The sequence below is a fragment of the Mchenga conophoros genome, linkage group LG14, assembly GCF_057382185.1.
Source record: "Mchenga conophoros isolate Kocher_MC1m ecotype Shallow Benthic linkage group LG14, M_conophoros_male_GT1.1, whole genome shotgun sequence".
Lineage (NCBI taxonomy): Eukaryota > Metazoa > Chordata > Actinopteri > Cichliformes > Cichlidae > Mchenga > Mchenga conophoros.
Window position 1 is genome coordinate 13,416,424 of NC_140539.1, and position 19,207 is coordinate 13,435,630.

General features: G+C 43.1%; 2 protein-coding genes across 2 annotated transcripts in view; one reads left to right on the forward strand and one right to left on the reverse strand.

Annotated features, from left to right (window-relative positions):
- Positions 1-19,207, forward strand: part of dner (delta/notch-like EGF repeat containing) — an 85,025-nt gene that overhangs the window by 42,774 nt on the left and 23,044 nt on the right. The window contains exons 2-6 of the mRNA XM_085245388.1: positions 4,583-4,927; positions 5,014-5,111; positions 11,189-11,352; positions 14,280-14,428; positions 15,212-15,365. Of these exons, the coding sequence (XP_085101514.1) occupies positions 4,583-4,927; positions 5,014-5,111; positions 11,189-11,352; positions 14,280-14,428; positions 15,212-15,365 (910 nt within the window). The remainder of the gene's footprint in view (positions 1-4,582; positions 4,928-5,013; positions 5,112-11,188; positions 11,353-14,279; positions 14,429-15,211; positions 15,366-19,207) is intronic.
- LOC146559438 (zinc finger MYM-type protein 1-like) lies at positions 16,915-18,429 on the reverse strand. Its single transcript, XM_085245146.1, has one exon. It carries the CDS (start codon positions 18,427-18,429, stop codon positions 16,915-16,917), a length of 1,515 nt encoding a protein of 504 aa, XP_085101272.1.

A 19,207-nucleotide genomic window follows, 5' to 3' on the forward strand; every position in this document is an offset into this window, starting at 1 on the left:
GCCCCAGATCGAGGGAGATTATCAGTGGTCTTGTATGTCTTCCATTTTCTGATGATTGCTCCCACAGTTGATTTTTTCACACCAAGCTGCTTGCCTATTGTAGATTCACTCTTCCCAGTCTGGTGCAGGTCTACAATACTTTTCCTGGTGTCCTTCGAAAGCTCTTTGGTCTTGGCCATGGCGGAGTTTGGAGTCTGACTGTTTGAGGCTGTGGACAGGTGTCTTTTATACAGATGATGAGTTCAAACAGGTGCCATTCATACAGGTAACGAGTGGGGGACAGAAAAGCTTCTTACAGAGAACGTTACAGGTCTGTGAGAGCCAGAGATTTTCCTTGTTTGAGGTGACCAAATACTTATTTTCCACCCTAATTTACGAATAAATTCTTTACAAATCCTACCATGTGGATTCATGGATTTTTTTTTCACATTCTGTCTCTCACAGTTGAAGTGTACCTCTGGTGCAAATTACTGACCTCTGTCATCATTTTAGGTGGGGGAACTTGCACAATCGGTGGCTGACTAAATACTTTTTTGCCCCACTGTATGAGGTCAGACACTAATGTTGGATCAGAAGGCCTGGCTCATAGTCTCCACTCTAATTCATCCCAAAGGTGTTCAGGTTGAGGTCAGGACTCTGTGCAGGCCAGTCAAGTTCTTCCACACCAAACTCCCTCATCCATGTTTTTATGTACTTTGCTTTGTGCACTGGTGTGCAGTCACGTTGGAACAGGAAGGGACCATCCCCAAACTGTTCCCACAAAATCGGGAGCTGAAATCGTCCAAAATGTCTTGTTATGCTAAAACATTAAGAGTTCCTTCTACTGGACCTAAGAGGCCGAGCCAAACTCCAGAAAAACAACCCCTCACCATAATCCCCCCTTCACCAAACCTTATAGTTGGCACAGTGCAGTCAGGCAAGTACTGTTCTCCTGGCAACCACCATACCCAGGCTCGTCCGTCAGACTGCCAGACGGAGAGGCGTGATTCATCACAGCTCTAGAGTCCACTGGTGGTGTGCTTTATACCACCGCATCTGACATCTGATTTTATACTCCTGTGGCCATCAACGTGATTGAAACACGTGAACTCAGTGATTTGGATGACTGAGTAAAACATGTTGGCAATGTAGTGTGTCTTCATGTGTGTGTGTGGCATGTCTTTAAAAACAGACTCATCCAGCACCTCCACCAGGTTAAATTGTGGCTGTCAGTGCTTAAGTATTGTGGTTGTTTCCCTCCATCCAGCTGTATTGATCTTTTCTCCTCAGGGCGGCTATCTCAAATTAGCAAATAGATCACAGCACCTTGAGAAGCAATTAATTTGGCCTCGGAGGATCTCTTTGTACTGTGTGTTGGAGCATGTGGGGATATAGATAAAGGAGCTAATGTGGGTTATTATCAGCTGCTTAGAAGAAATTGATTCACATGGTTAGCCAGACCCCAGGCATATGAGCGGTCTGGTGGAGCAGAACAATCAGAAAAATGATGCAGGAAGACACGTAAAACACGAATAGCTAACACCAAGCATGTCAGGACATCATGATCAATCTGATATAACTCTGCAAACCTGTTTTCAGTATATGCAGCTGATAAGAGTGATACTGGGCAGAACTGTGCCCACAGAGTCACCAGCATCTACGTACTGAAGTGATAAGAGTTACTGCACACACCTCCCCTGTCCTGGTAAAAGATCTGATCAGGCAGATAGGTGGTCTGTTTTAAATGCTTGTGAATCTATTCCAAGGCTAACTTACACGTTACAAAAACAGACTAAGGACATTTTTATTGAATTAATCAACTGCAGCTCTACACCTGTACAGCTTCCATTGGAATTAAGAGTGTAAGCAGCAGCCAGGTGCTGCTGATCAAATGCACTTGAGTAAATGATGAGCAGCAAGTGTGAGCACCTCCATGAAAGCAGATGTTCTGGCGGTGTGCAGGTCTGGAGCGTTCAGGTGTGTGTAAACACAATGCTAAGAAGGAAAAGCATCAGCAACATGCTCAAACTATTACCTCCCTTTAACAGTCTGGGAAGGGTTATAAGTCCATCATTCTACCATGAGAAACATCATTTGTCAATGTGGAAGCCATAGATGTCCCAGGAGTGGACATCTGGGTAAATTCACCCTAACAACAGACTGTGAAATGCTCAGAGACAGCAAAAAACCAAGAGCTACATGTCAGACTCTACAGGCCACAATTGTTCTGACAGTACAATTATAAAAATACTTAATCAGTATAACTTATTTGGAAAGGTTTAGACTTAGATTTTCAAAATTGGATTTGAAGAACCACAAGACTTCTGGAAGACTATCCTTTGGACGGATGACATAAAACTGGAGATGTCTGGTTATAATGCACAGGGACACATCTGGTGAAGTCCAAAGACCATCATACCAACTTTCAGCACGGCGGTGGAGGCGTGGTGATTTGGTCTTGTTTTGAGAGCCTTGCAGCAATTGAGACTACTATGAACTCTGCTGTATACCAAAATATTCTAGAGTCAAATGCAAGGCCATCCGTCTGCTTGGCTTAAATTGGGTCATGCAATAGGACAATGATCCCAAGCACTGCAGCAAATCTACAACAAAATGGCAGAATAGCAAAAGAATCAAGGTGTTGTAATGGTCCAAAGTCCAGACCTCAATCGAAGTGCTGTGGAAAAACTTAATGAACTGAAGCAATGTTGTAAAGAAAAATGGGCCAAAATTCCTGCACAATGGTGTGACAGACGGATACAGTAATAGAGGAAATGATAACTGCAAGTTATTGATACTACGAGGTACTGAATCCAAGGTGTGTTTAGTTTCTCTTCTTTGAAAAACTAAGAACATCCAATCAAGTATATTGTCTTTTTGTAAGTGAATGAACAGATTTGGAACTTTTGTTTTCCAGCATCAGAAATTTTCAGACAAAAATGACCAAATCTCCACAGCTGAGGAGCTGGAGGCATTCACTGCAATATTTCTGTAGATTATTATCAACCAAAAAAACATTGAATAAATTCTGTTGGCGCTAACGCAGTCGTACAAATGTAGCAAACATCTAAACCTGACAGTTTTTTAAAGAAAGCTCAAACACGAACTTAACTTTATAAAGATAATAATGTTCACTTTGATCAACCCTGTCAGAGAAGCATTGCTATAACTATCTCTATACTGAGGCTTTAGCTTGAGGTGCTTCATGCTACTAGAATACTAGAAGACGAGGCAGCGCAGGATTGTATTACCTCTACTTTCAGCCTTGGAAAGTCTTCACAATAAGCGACAGGGATTTTTTTTGTCATGCAGGTTTTACCTCATTGGGTCTGGTCCTGTTGTGCTGTGCTTGAGCACATTTCGTGCAGCCTGGATGGAGACATTTGGGATGGAGGGGGGGAAAAAATCAGGAGTGACACACGAAAAAGGTCATGAGCCGGACTCTAATGCTTCCTGCAATAAGGCAGCATTGCTGTTCTCTAAAGGTTGATAAACTCAATCCCCGGTGCCGTCTGAGTGCAGATAAGAGCAGCAGACTGTGCAACCACTGCTGAGCAGCTCGCTGGGACTGCTGGGACTCTCTGAGCTTTGGAGCAGGGAAAGTTTGATAGAAGCATTGCTTGTAAAAACCTGAGAGAGATTAGCACTAATGAGCTGTGACTTGCTTGCGGAGAGAGTGGACTGTTAATGATGCCTTGTTGTTCTGCTGCTTCTCGCACATACTTAATGCTCACATCTTTATGCACTGAGGGTTTTTGGGGGTTTTTTTTGGTGTGAGCATCATTCCCCTGCCTCTGTTCACCCTGATTTTCTGTTTTCAGCTGCCTTTAATAAAACTGCATCTACATTCATTCATATTAGACAGCTGGAGTCACAGATACCTGAGGATGTTGCAGGGAAATTGCTTTAAAAAAGAAAAAGAGGCAGCGGGATTAGAGAAGGCTCTGAAAGCCAAACACAGTGTGAGACAGCGAGCTTCATAAACGCGGCTTTGTCCCTTTTCACCTTCAACATCCACGCCTCAGTGTTTTCTCCAAATATGATCAATTATTGATGGGGGAAACCAGCATGAAGGAGGCTGTCAGGGTGCATTTTTCTCTTTGCTGCACGATGAGGGGGAAACCGTATTTTGGGACAAAGTGTAAGTGGGTCCATGCTGTGAGAGTGGAAGAATAAAATTATATATGCATAAGAAGGGATGGAAGAAAAGCCGTCCCTCGACAATTTACTGGAAACAAAGAGTCCAAAATTTAATAAAAGGTAAAAGCAGAGATGAGGATATAAACAGGGAAGCTGAGTCAGAGAGCAATAAAAGAAGACGCTGAGCACCGAGGGAAAAGGAAATGATGAGTGCGAGCTTGGACTACTTATAAAATGTCCTCCACATCGTTCAAGGGCCCGCTCCGAGAGCCCATTAAAACAGAAGCTGACTACTCTGTTGACATTTTGTGATTTGGATGTAAAAAATGATGTGGAGGCAAAGAAAGAAAAAAACGAAAGGTGCTCGGGCAGTGAGGACAGCAGTGAGAAGCATCTGAGTGTTTTTCGTTCTGTTGCTTCCTCTTGATGTTTTGCCGGTTATTTATTTTCTCCATTATCTCAGTTTTTCACAGACCCCTGTGCCAGCAGCCCCTGTCTCCATGGAAACTGCAGCCAGCGCAACGGCAGCGAGGAGGGGGAGCAGGCCTACACCTGCGAGTGCGCCGAAGGCTACGAGGGGGAGAGGTGCGATCAGGTCCTGCTGGACCTGCCGGCCGCAGACTGGGACCCCGCCACCCCCTCCGCTCCTGAGCTGGCCACCCCAGTCGCCTCCACGACCACAGCCGCCACTCAGCCGCCGCAACCGACCACCGTCCCCACCACCACAACGCCGCCTCCTCCCACCCTGCAGCCATGGCAACCCAAACCTGGGCAGAGGTTGCTGGTAGTGCCGTGGGAGGCAGACAGGGTGAGATAAATTTAAGCTGCTGTAGAGCTTAAATTTAAAAAAAGTACAAAGATTTCATGCTGTGTGGCGATGCGTGTGTGTTTCAGGTGACCGAGGGTCTGCACTGTGTGAGTCCTGAGCTTTGTGAGCTGACATCAGGAACTCTGACTCTGTCTCTGGAGGTGCCTGAAGAGACGGCTGTAAAGTAAGAGTACCATCAAGTACCTTTTATAACTCATTGCTGTCCCCTTAGAGCAAGCTCTGATCAACCAGAACCACAGCCCGCAGGGCGAGCTCTACCTGTGGGGCCTTGTTTATTCATCTCGCTCTGTTTCCGCTGTATCTGTCTGGTTTCTTTTAACTACTCGAGAGATGCCGTTTGCTCAGCAGACAGAATGACAGCTTAATTAAATTTTCCCAATAGAGATTCAGAGACCAAATAAACTTGCTTGGGAATACGAACCCGGAACATGTTTGTGTACATGAGAGCTTCTGTAAATTCAATAAACGCACACATTCATCCAACTGAAATAACATCGATAGCAAAAAGACAGTTTGACACCAGTATTGTGTTTTAATCATGTGTTGTTGCTGCTAAATTACTCCAGACTAATATTACTAATATTAACACAGGGACTACGATTTCTTTCTTTCTTTCGGTAAACCAGACTTTAAAGGGCTTGGAGGTTAGCCCTTTAAAGTCTGAGCTGTAAAATAATGGCCAGAAAATTCAGATTTTTTTGAAAATGGAGTGTTTATTGAACCTTCTGCCTTTTTTTCATACCTTGGTTCATGTGATGAGTGGGTATAAGTGGGTCAAAACCCTGTTAAGGGATTACCACTATGGTTTAAAGACCTGGGACTCTCCATCTTTCAGTTTTAGAGGTGACGAAACTTAAGATGAGAAACATCTTCCTGAAACTTAAAGAAGTCCAGTGCTTTCTTTCCAAGCTCCTTAGACTCCCATAACGTGGACAACTGAGAACCTACACAGACGAAATAGCGCTGATTTTAAATAAACTAGTTTTCAACTAATCGTGAAGACACTGCTTCTGTCTGCTCAGCTGTGGCATGCACTACACTGCATGTAATACACACATGAGAGTACGAGAGTGTTGCGAACACTGGAGCTGGAGATGCTCTGCTCAACAAACCATGTGATGACATAATTTCAGAGTTCCCTAAGGATAGTCTTTTGCTTTTTATGCTGTGAAAAAAGTCTGTTTCATATCAGTGCTCTATCTGTGATAGGCCACTGTCAGCCAATAATATTGACAAATGTCTCAGGCATGCTCTGATGGAAACACCTGTTTGTGTGCAGTGCTTTGGAATGATTAGTCTTCTTCGATCCATCGTGGGGGAGGGCTTCAGCATATCCCAGCTATCACAGGCCGTGTAGACCCTGGACAGGTGGTCAAAGTATTTTGTAGTGGTGCTATAATGGGAAAAAAACTCCTGATAAAGGGGTTTGAGCTGTATGTATCCTAAATCAGCTATTTTTCTGCCCTCATAATTCAGAGTGCTTAGCAGTCTAGTTGTAGCAGCAGTAATTTTTTATGTTTTTTCTGATACTTACAACTCTTTCATTTACAACCAGGAAAATTTCCCATCTCAGCTTTTTGTAATTACCGCGTGAACAACATGACATGAACTTGTGGCATTAGCTCAGTGATGTGGAAATGCCCTCAGGAGAGAGTGTTGTGGGGAAAACTTTCACCTACAAGTGGCCAGCGATAGCTTTTCACCTCTGTGTTATGTGAGCACACAAACACCAGAATCGAGCTTAAAAAACCATCTCAGCAAAATTAGCTCAGCTCTTTGGCTCCTAATCAGCAAGAGGAACAACAAAGCACGCTGTCCGGTATATCGGGCGCATAATTATCATCAAGATACATTAAAATAGATTCTACTTTGTGCAGCCTTTCATCTGCATACTTGCATGCAGAAACTTTCCTTGGAAACCGAACACAGCTCAAAGATTTTTAAGCTAATTGCCTCCCACTTGAATCCCCTCGTGACTTGGCTCTTGCACGTAAGACTTTGGCGTTACGTGACTGAAAGTGCGTTCTGTATTTTCGGAGCTTGTTTGCTCGCAAACTTTCTTCCTCTTGCTCAGTAAATAAGGGTCAGTGAATTATGCTGAAGGAATGGTCAAGGTGAATGCTGGGGGTCCTTTATGTAGAAAATCCTTACATATTGCAGGCACGACTCGGGCCCCTCATCACGACCGCAGACCGAGAGCTGCGAGTTAATCAACTGCTGCTGCTTTGTTTTCATACTGTATAATTGCACATGACATCTGAACGCACGCCCAGATGCAGGCAGTGAAGGGCACTCTTACAAACCTGACGCACCGCACTTAGGAATGAAGCAGCAATCCCAAAGTGGCATCGATTTAGAGATGCTGATAGTATGATGATGAAGCTTCAGATCCCAGAGAAGCCGGAGAGAGTAGCTGTCATGTCTCTAAACAGACGTGCGTACGCTGAACCTGAGTATCACTCGCAAGACTATGAACTGTTTTAATGCAAGCGCTTTGAATTAATAATAATCACTCTAGGTCACAATTATTCACTGGCCACGAAAAATGAGACAAATGCCAACATGAAGTCGAACAAAGCCTTACACACTCCCGACACGCATGAGTGTAGAGCATTCAAATGCAGGACTAGCTGTCAGATATCACCGGGCACATTTTCATTTAAAAACCCCCGGATATCTCGACTCCTCATGTTGCGCCTCAGGCTGAAGCGAAGGAAAACTCATTTCAGCTACAAGCAGCCCGTCCACCATCTTATTACTGCAGTCACTGCTCATAGCTTCACCTCCAGGCTCAGCCCCCCTCTTTGCCGCAGCGCTGTGGGACAGCCATCGTATTGATTCATCCAACCTGCCCTCGCTCCTCAGCTCAAACCTACAATATATCCTTATGGACCACAAAGTGTGCCTGGCAGATTTCTTTTTAAAAGCAAAATTGGCTTACTTAAGCAGTTCTGTCCTCTTTTGAATAATAAATTTAGTGCTGTGTAAAAGTCTTAGTCTTTAGTGATGTTTAAAAATAGTTTTCCAGGTTTTCTGAAGGTCTTTTTTTGGGCATTGTACGGTGGCCCTGAGAGGCCAAACAGACAGCAACTTAAGAAAACACCAGCAATAAGAAAGCACACAAAACACAACGGAAACAGGAAAAAAGAAAACAGAAATAGGAAAAAACAGATCTCAAAAAGCACAAGGGAAGTGTTTCTGGGGAGACAATAACCCGATGGACCAGTTGCAGGAACCAAAATATGCTAAGGATTTTGCTGGGAGACACTTAAAAGAAGTGGAGGATCTATCGTTTTTGTGAGGAAAGAAAAGATGAGATGTAAGTGTGTTAGCCTGACTGTTAGCCTAAAAATCTGTCATCAGTATTATGTGAGTCATGATAAAACACGCCTACCATGTTTTGGGTTCCTGCAACTGGTCCCTCGAGTTATTGTCTCCCCAGAAACACTTCCCCCTTTTTTTTTGTTGTTGACCTATTTCTGTTTTCGTTTTTTCTATTTCCGTTTTGTTTTGTATGCTTTGGCAGCATTTTTCTTATTGCTGGTGTAGAATTGGCTGCTTTTTACTAGATTTCAGTCCACTTTATGTACCTGACCATTTTCAGAGGAGTGTTAAGCCACTTAAAACTCATGAATCATTCAAGCCCCAAAAGGCACCTAATTCGAGGTATATCTTGTGTCTACAAAGAACCAGTTTTTAATTGTATCTTTAAGTGCTTTGTTACTAGCAGCCTGTCACAAAACACGCAGCAAAAATGCCAAATACAGCACAGTTTGACAGGCATAAGATAAAATATTTGCACCGGTAAGGTGAGAGTTGTTAGTTGGATACCTGGCATAGTATGGCGTCTATCCTTAAGAAATCTGAGGAAACTGGAGAGTGGAAGACAAAAGAAAAGGTATCTACAGCAGATGAACAGAATCTGAAAGTCATGTCCTTAAGACAGGAAAAAATCCAGCAAAGCGACCAACAAGACCCGAGAGATGCATCTGAGCCTTCAGTTGATCATCTACTGTTCACTGAAGCCTCATCAGAAATGGTCTCAGTGGAATATTGGCTGTCAAGAAGTTATTCTTAAGGAAGGGAAACAGGGAGAAAAGACTGACGCATGCCAAATTACACAAGAATTGGACTGAAAATCAGTGACAAGAAGTCTGATGGAGCGACGAATCCAAATGAGCAATCATAAGGATGTATGGAGGAGATGAGGAGACAGGTACAGCAGTGAGTGTCTGCAACCATCTGTCATGGTTTGGGGCTGCGTTTCAGCCTGTGGTGTTGTGGATCTTGTCAAAACGATGGAAATACAGAATAAACACAGAAAAGTAGCATCACTTGCAGCAATTTGCTTTTTCTTCATAACAATGATCCCAAACATGCTGCCAAAGCACACCTGGATAGAAAAACACTGAATGAAACACTGCGTGTCATGGATTGGTCTCCCCAGAGCCCGGACATCAACATTAGTGAAGCAGTGTGGGGTCATCTTGACAGAGAACAGAACAAACAGCAGAAACATCCAAAGAAGAGCTTTGGCTGTCCTTCAGGAAGCCTGGAGAACTATTCCTGAAGACTACTTTATAAGGAAGTTGGACTAAGAGAGTTCAGACTGGTTATTAAATATTGAGCTTATTAGAATTGTATAAACTCTGTTTATGCCTCATATACTGTATTGCCAAGAACACTTACACTTGTTATAATAAGTCCCTGCACCTATTTCCCATGACGGGCTGGCTCAGTATGTTTACACAGCACTACAAATATCAGTCTTTAATTCTGAATAATTTATTACCATTTTATATTTTTTCATGCCAGCAAAGTTGACTCTGATTTTTTATGTTTTAGTAATGAATCAAACAGCTTGTTACAAACACTCCTGTGTGCTTATTTGTCACGCCAGGCACATCCTGTATCTGTCATTTTTTTATCCTAATTTCTCTGTAAATCTGTTTCATCTGTGGCTGAGTGTATGAAAAGCACACAGAGGTAATAATAACAATTACTGCTCTTATAAGTAACAAGCGTTCATTAGAACAGATACGTGACGGCGGGAGCTGAGAGCGTAATCAGATTGATTTTTGTTTTTGTTAATATTGGATGGATTAGGTGTGGGAGTGGGGTTAGAGGGCTTCTCAATTGCATTTAAACAAGAGGAGGCTCATTGAAGCTGCTGCCTCTCACAACCCCCAGTGACAGATTTCACTCTGCTCTGCGTGGTGATCCAGCTCGGCTCAGCTCGGCTTGGCTCTGCTCTTTACTGTCTCTTCAGCAAGCAGCTGGTGGAGCTCGGCGTCTCTGGCATGAAACATGGCGCGCATTGTTCTTCTCGCTCTGCCCAGAGGGATTAGATCATCCTGCTGGCAGCACGATCCCCAGAACAGTAGGCCTCCAGATACGGGATTTACCCTCATGGTCCGTGTTGGCTGTGGCTTTGGTAGCAGTGAGAGATGGACTGAGCTCTGTAAATAATACTTTGTCTCATCGATATCATTTGGGTTGCTGATCTTGGCCTCTGCATAGACATTAATTTGGAATTGCTCAATAATAGGTTTGTCTAAATAAGAGACCAAAGAGATCATTTTGGTGTCACTGGTATTTTTATGTGACTTATGTTTGAATTATGTGGTCTGCAGAGACCTCCGTGTCCCCGGGGGTCTATTTAATGGCTCAGTGTGAATGATGGATGCCAGCAACACTGATTGTATTTCACAACTCTATTCACAAGATTCACAGTGTTTCCACAAGAAGCATCAACCTCTCTGGCAGTCATTACTCACAGACCTGACTATGATCCCAGCTTGGACTCACCAACAGGAGGACAGTACTTTAATCATCGGGTACGCCGCACAAAATGTCCTTCGGTACAAAAACTGACTGACTGTTGAGCTGCTGTCGACCATGACGTGTGCACACGGGATGATATTTCACCAAACTTCTTCTTTTGAATAAAATAATCATTAGCAGAAGCAGGCAGCTTCACATAGAAGATTCATTCATGTGTCTAATATTTCAAGCTGACATGCTGACATTTTAAAAAGGTTCATGGCTGGCAAGATGGATTAGACCCTCGCTAGGTATACAGTAGCAAAAGCGTGCACTACGTGGATTGTGTTTGAGCACTGAGTCTTGAATTTTCTTGTGCAACCTATGATTTACACACTGAAGGCTGTAAGCGTTCGTCACGAGCTGGGAAAGCAGCCTCATCATACTTGATTCCCTTCCTGTCTCTGCTCCAAACAGGGTCGTGGTGAATGCCAGTGGAGCTCCCGTGCTGTGGCGAGTGAACGAAGAGGGTTTCCTCCGTTCGTCCATTTTGAACGGCACCACCATGTGGTTCCTGCAGACCCCGGATGGACTGGTGGTGCCAGACCACTTGCTTCCCCTGGGACAGAACTACTTCCTGAGTAAGCCTCTGGTGTCCTGGTACTTTTTAATAATGCCTTTTGGGAAATATTAGCATGCAAACACAGGAAACTACAATAGTGGACATGTGCCAAACATCAGCATGTTAGCATTTAGCTCTTTGAGGCAACCAGCCCTGAGCTGTATTTCTGGACACAGAAGCCAAGAATCTGGATTTGTCTTTACTTAAAGGCATCAAAATTAAACAGCCTTGAGAAGAACAGAGGATTTAGTTTGTTATGAATAATTTCTTTAAAAAAGCTGGTAAATCCGGTTTGAGTATGTTTGGCTCAGATTGCATAGAAAATATAGGCATACGGTGCTTAACAAATTTATTCGACCAGCTGCCATAAAATCAAGAAAACACTTTTTTAAAATTGAAAATGATGTTGTTATTTTTTAAGCAAATATTAAACTGAATTCATGTTTTCAAATCCAAATTTGAGCAGAAACACTGCAAATGAATTAGGCGCAACACTCGACCACTAAAAACAAATGTTCAGGAACGCAAGTAAACGGATGCAGTTTGGCATCTTAATCAAAAATAATATCGCACTTGTACTATTTTTCTGCTTTTTTTGGTAAAAACATTTAATTTGAACATTTCTAACCACAATGATTATAGATATTATAGATTAACGAGCTTGTGCTTATTGGCGGATTAACCATGACAGAAACATAACAAACAAGAGCTCAACTCCTCCTGAAGGACAGGGCCTATATCAAATCTGTGATGTCAGCATTGGTAATATAAAAATCTAGTGTAGCGAATTAATTAATGTCAAAATATAAAGTTAAAGAGCTCAATGCCCCCCTAGTGACTAATATATTGGTTCAAAGTTTGGAGATGATCCAATAGATTCGTGTGACTCTGGCCCTTGACCCTTAACCTCGAAGCACTACATACTAAAACTGCCTATTTTATTAACTTTGCCGATATGATTGCAGCAGAATTAGTTGAAACCTTTAGCTTCTATAGGCTGTAAAGATTTTAAGATTCGAGTGTGTTGTACAGCGGTCTCCGTGCCCTGTCATATGATACATTACTTGATATGGTTTCTGGAATTTCGTTTTCAAGGTCGACTTTGACCTTGCTGCCTGAGAATGAAGGCCAAGGTCAAATGTTTAGCCCACCTAGGTACTCGTGTCCCCCAAGGCTTGGTGTATTGTTGTGAAGTTTGAGGATGATCTATAAAAAAATTGTGGGAAATATAAATAGATAGTCCCTCGATGACTCCAAACCAGCCATAACTTTATTAAAACTAGATACATATTTACAGAGAATCGTGTGTTTTTTTAATTATTTAATGTGTATGGCAGTTCATCCAACAACCACAGAAAAGCTGAATTTGAAACATTGTCAAGAAGCTCCAAATAGATCATTTACAGCCGAGCCAAAAACATCAGAGGATTAATGAATTTAAATAAGTTGTAATTGCGACGTTTATTCTTCAGTGTCATCGGGGGAAAATAACATAACATTTGCATATGTGAGTCAGAATGTTTTATTTGCATACCGAACAGACATTTATGCTGATATTCCATCTGTGTTTTAATACCGAGCTTCACACGGGCAGTTTTTGAGTATTCACAGAGTGGTGCCAAAAAACCATGGCGTGAGCTGCAGCGGGTGCCGCCGGGGGTTAATTGGAGCCTCGCTCCTTTGACTGAAGGGCTGGCTGACCCCTGCGTGTGCTCTACATACCTGATGCTGTTTCGCTACTCTTCCCGGCTGCTGACCTTGACACGTCTGGTAACTCGGTGGCAGCTTCACCGGAGAGAGACGGAGGGAGGGAGAAAGAGAAGGACACGGTGGCGGTGGCAATGACACTGGGGAGTTAAATCAGAGAGAAGAGAGGATGAGGAAGGATGGAAGAAGGAGAAAGAAGAGTTAGATAAGGAGGGAGCAAGGGAGGAAAGGAGACAACAAAGAAAGGGATTAGAGGAAAGGATAAAGGGGCGTGAAGGAGGCGTGAATGAAGGACAATTTGTGGGAGAAGGATGAAGACGCAGGCGGTATCGCATTTATTGAATAAAAATGCTTGCAACAAAACCAAACTCACATCTACGCATGATTTTAAGCGTGCTGCATGTTTCCCTGCAAGATCAGGGGACAGGAGGAAAGACACAGGCACCCATCTACACATGGGACGGAAGTGCCATGTTTGTGGCCATGTGCTTTCCTCGCAGTTTAAAAGCGCAATGACTGCGCAGGTCCGACTTTCAGTGTCATTGTGCTGACGATGGTTCGGTCGGGGATGACGGAGGAACACGCGTCGTTTTATCAGGGCTCCGATTGGCCGAGGAGCTTGCATCATCGCTGTCGTCACCGGTGTTGCTCCAAAAGAATGGCAGGTGATATCCACTACGAAGCTATTTTTATCCGAGTGCCCGCGAAGCTGTCAGCTTTGATTGAACCTATAATACGACATGTTCTACATTTATAGATCCAGAGATGGGGAGAGACAAAGACAGAGAGGCACAGTCTCTATTTTGGTCACTGTAATGAACTGAATCCATCAATTCTTTTATTACCACTTAAGTTTTATGCAGTTTTGGGGCAGCGGTGTGTACTTTTACTAAAGCATTGTTAAATGAAAGCTGTGTGCGGCTGCTGCAGGCCGATGTTTGATGATTCACTCAACATGCTAAAAGGCTAAAAATACAGCTGAGCGCTAGGCGAGAAAAGAGAAGGGCTTGCCAACAATTCATCCTCTGGGGACCAGGAATCCTTTTAAAAACTCTCCAAAAGGTGTTGCGATATTTATAAATGAAGAGCCGTGTCTGAAAATAGAAAAAGAAAGTACATCTTCAGACTGCTGTATGGTTAAAAACTCCACCACCGAGTCAAATTATCCATCCAAATTATCCATCACATATTACTGTACTTGTTGTATAAATGAGCAGATTACACACTCTCTTGTGGCAGGTGTGATTCGCGTTGGCGCTCCCACGGCCCCGGAGGTCACGCTCCGTCTCAACCTGACGGTGAAGGCCAGCAGCTGTGTGGAGCCCGGCAGCAGCTTCAGTGACCCTCAGTGCTCCGGAAAAGGCAAATGCATCACCCAACCCTCTGAGGTGAGAACGTTTCTTTTCTTCACCCGAGAACACATTTCAGTGCTCGCTGATACAAGAAGCTACTTTCAGCAGTCAGTATGTGACTAAAATGAAGAATCCTTGCTTTAATTCAAAGGGTTTTTACAAATTAAAGCCTTTTTTATACACAGCCCTCCAATAGGTTCACGTTTTATGGGACAAACTAGCATAAATTAGTGAAATAAATAAAGGTAGCACCGCTGAATGGGCACGCTCATTGCTTTAGTTTTAGCAATCTCTTTATTGCTTTCTAACATCTAAAACATGCAACTTCCAAAAAAGCTGAATTCCCATTATCATCATCATCAGAGATGCATTATTGTGCTCTGTTTTGATCACTGAAATTTAATAGCTGGAAGAACAAACACTGCGGTGCTATTTTTGATTTATGCAGGCCTGTTTTAATTATCCGTTGCTCATAGTTAAAAATGGATCCACTGAGCCCCAACATTCACGTACCGAACCAAAAAAAGATGTAGCGGTTGGTTGTGCCTCTTAAGCGTGAATGAAAGTGTAGAGAGGGAGGTGTTGGAGAGGTCATCTCACCGTGTCTGGTTTTGTGCCGTTTCTTCTGTTTTCCCTCGTTAGCTGAGAAAACCAAACTGTGTCACCGCTGCTCATAATTGCATTGTTGTGTCGCTGAATTATTTCACAATCTGCGATCTCATTATTGCTGTTTCACAAGTTTTTCCTCCCTCCTGCCGTTTCGCCGTTAGGGCTCCCTGATTTGACGCGTGAAATCTGTGTGCTGTCGCTTTTTTGCAGAGCACCTTCTTCTGCGAGTGCGAAGACGGCTACACCGGGATTTTTTGTGAGGAATATGACGCCTGCCACCACCGACCTTGTCGCAACAACGGCACCTGCACTGACATCAGGCAGGGGGGTGAAGGACGCAACTTCACGTGCACCTGTCAACCAGGTGTGTGTGGTGAACTTGTTCTCATTCCAGAGCGTCAGATATTGCTGCTTGGAGGCGGATGCTTGTGCTCGTGATTTTCACTCACTGAGTTGTTTTGTTTTCATTCACTTTTTTCACCAAAGCTGACTTTGCAAGGTTAAGAAAAGATTGTGTTTTGGGTTAAAACTCACAGCATTAACCCTTTTGTGTGTGGCCTATCACACTATCAGTGTTTTTATGCCATATCGTGTGGTTTTACTTTCAGTGCTGTTTTTGAGATAGACTGTTTGAACATCTCAATTCAGGTTTATTTATATAGTGCCAAATTACAACACCATTTGTCTCAAGGTGCTTTATATTGCAGTGTCAAGATACAGTACTCTGAAGAAAGCTCAAACAATGAGCAACACGTGGTAAGGATGTTGGTAAGGAACAACTCCCTGAAAAGAGAAAAAGGAGAAAATAGAGAGATGGGACAAAAGGGAGGGAGAAGGTAAATTAATGATCTGTTCAAATGGTGAATAAAGGTGGTAAATGGAAAGAAGTGCTCAGTGCATCACATCAAGTCCTGCATCAGTCTGAGCCTATAGCAGCATACCAAGAGGGTTCAGGGTCACCTGATCCAGCACTAACTATAAGCTTTATCAAACAGGAAAGTTTTAGGGATAATTTTGAAAGTAGAGAGGGTGTCTGTCTCCCGAATCCAAACTGGGAACTGGTGCTACAAAATACTCGTCTCCCATTCTACTTATAGAAACTCTACACAAGTAAGCCTGCAGTCTGAGAGTGCAGTGCTTTATTTGGACAATATGGTACTATGAAAATCTGTAAGATATAATAGGGCCAGAATATTCAAGATCTTGTATGTGAGGAGAAGGATTTTAAATTCAATTCTGGATTTTGCAGGGAGTCAATTAAGACTCTCTCTTTTTAGACCCTGTCAGGACTCTCGCTGCAACATTTTGCATTAACTGAAGGCTGTAATAAATTACAGTTGTCCAGCCAATGAGTGATAAATGCATGAAGTAGCTTTTCAGCAGCACCCGGAGACAGAGATGGAAAAAGAAAAGCACACCCACATATTTCTTTAAAATGCAAATTAAAGGACGTACATTCCTCACAGTGTTACTGGAGGCCAAGGTAATGCAATCCAAAGCAGAGGCGGAGCCAGACATTGTAAACACCCGGGGCTTAGCCCTAAAGGGTAATATGCGTGCGGGGGGGGGGGGTTGGAAATGACAAAAAAAACCTGCTGTGAAGTTGAAGATTTATTAGGCTGTGTTGTAAGCTTAAAAAAAAACTTAATATGAGAAAAAAAAATATCACATATGTAGCTTAAAAACTGTTTTTTACTTAAACAGCAAGGCAGAACAAAATTAGGGCTGTTTCAAGATACGGGGACTAAACCCCATTTCAACCACACGCAGAACTGATCCAGAATGAAAACAGTAGAATAACAGTTCAAAATCAAGACTACTTCAGGACTTAACCAACAAAGAACCAAAATCAAAACTAGATGACGGTAGCACTGAAAATCATCACAGATCTGCACTACACTGACAACACCTCTTTATTGTGGTAACATGAGATTGTATCTTCGAGGCTTGAGTTTTGCAAACCTATCAATGACATTTTCAGGGTCAACATTATCCAAGTACTCCTTTTCAATAGATAATATGGCCAAATCATTCAGCCTCTCTTGTCCCATGGTTCTCCTTAGCCACATGTGGAGACGACGCAAGGCACTAAAAGAGCGCTCACAGCTGCAGCTACTGACAGGAATGGTTAGTGCAATTCTAAAGATGACCTTCAGAGTTGGGAACATGTCCTCGTCAAGCAAGTGGAAGGCAGTTGTGATGTCGCAAATGTCCTCTTTTTCCATTTTTCTTTTCATGAAGTTTTTTGCCACAACAAGTTCTTCAGGCTTTATTGTCACATGGTAGTGTGCCGCAATGGGTTTTAGGGCATCTTCGGAAAGGAATGTTGGGGAGGATGGATTGCATGCCTGAATGCCCTCCATTATTTTCTGTCCTGCCCCAGAAAATCTGTCTGCTAGCTCCTGCAACATTCGGTCCAAACAAGGAAAGAATATCTCGTACCTAAACTCTGCTGAGCTTGTGAGATTTGGTGTTGCACCACAGCTGGACTCAAGTACAAATCCTTCAAGTCTTTTCTGTTTGTGTCTTGCCCCCTGAGGAATCTGGATGTTGTAGCTTCCACAAATGTCCATGGCCTTCTCAAATATTTCCTCAGCAGCAGCCTCTGTGCGCAGTTTACTCAGTGTATCAACTACCGACATCTTGTACTCCACAGCTTTGCCCATGTCTAGCCTTTCTCCCTGCAGGTAGCGGTGCAGGCCTTCAGTGGTGCCAAGCAGCTGTGAGAACATGATTAACATGTACACAGTCTTGGGTTTTGACAGCTTGGACAAGATCCCTTTAGCAATAGGAGTGTTTGTGGCTTCGAGAGTTGCTAAAACTGCAGAAATGTTGTTGAGAAGGGCTTTGATGGAATTTACTTGGCAGGCCCATCTTGTGTTAGAGAGCTGAACAAGCTCAGATGCAAACAGTCCAAGGTCCTTTTGCAGTTCCTTAAACTTTGTGTGGTTTACCAGGGAGGTGTTAAAAAATGTGTAGACATTTTCCAAAAGTCCAAAGAAGTCAGAAGCAGCTGGAATAGCCTTGCATGTATGGCAAAGGACAAGGTTGAGCTCATGTGCATAGCAGTGCACATATACTGCTTCAGGGTGTCTCTGTCTGAAACGGGCCTGCACACCACCCACAGCACCACTCATGACAGATGCCCCATCATAGGATTGAGCAACACAAATTAAGTCACTGAGCGTGTGATACTGCAACAGCTCCTCAATAGTGTCTGTAATGCACTGTGCATCAAACCTTTCTAGTTTCCGTAGACCAAGAAAACATTCTTTGACATGGCCTTTACATGACACAAAACGTACACACACTGCAAGCTGCTCCGTGTGCCCATCTCTAGCCTCATCAGCCATAACAGAGTACATCTTAGCTTCCTTCATCTCTTTAACTATATTTCCAGTTATTTCATGTGAAATACTGGTTATCATATCATTTTGTGAAAAATGAGACACATAGGTAGTATGTGAGACAGGACTGTAATTTTTCAAAAAGGATCAAATGTTTTCAGCAGCTTCATGCACTCAAGGAAGTTCCCTTGATTATGACTGGTGGATTCCTGCTCATCGTGGCCACGGAATGGTATTCCTTGTTTTCCAAGGAAACTTGTTACAGCTAAGATCCTGTGGAGATACTGTCGTCTCTCTGAAATCTGTGCTGCGCTTGCTGATCTAAGTTGCTCAACAACGTCACCTTGGTTTTTTGTGGTCTTACAGCTGTGCCAGCAGATCATAGAAGACGAATGGCTAGAACTCTTTTCGTGCTCCCTAAAGGCATTTAAAGCCCTCTTCCAATTGCAGAACCCTGAATGACTGAGGCCATCTTTTTTTAAAGTATTCTGCTTCCCAAAAATGCGACATGAAAAACAGAAAGCCAAGTTCCTCACAACAGAATACTCCAGCCATGTAAACTGTTCAAACCAACTCTTATTAAACGCCCTCTGCTGACCTCCAAACTGGCTCAGCGGATATTGTGGGAGGACATTTTGTCTTGGACCACTTTCTAGAGTTCCTAAATCATCTCCTGCTGCTCCTTCCAGTAAACCTCCTTCAGCTGTCCTTAACGATCCACCTGCTGCTTCCTGCTGTGATGCTGTTGTGTTTTGGTTTTCACTTGCTTTCCTGATTTCCCCTGACCTCTCTGAATGATCAGAAAGAGAATCATTACTAATTAATGATCCCTCTGTATTTGTCTTTGTGAGTCACAAGT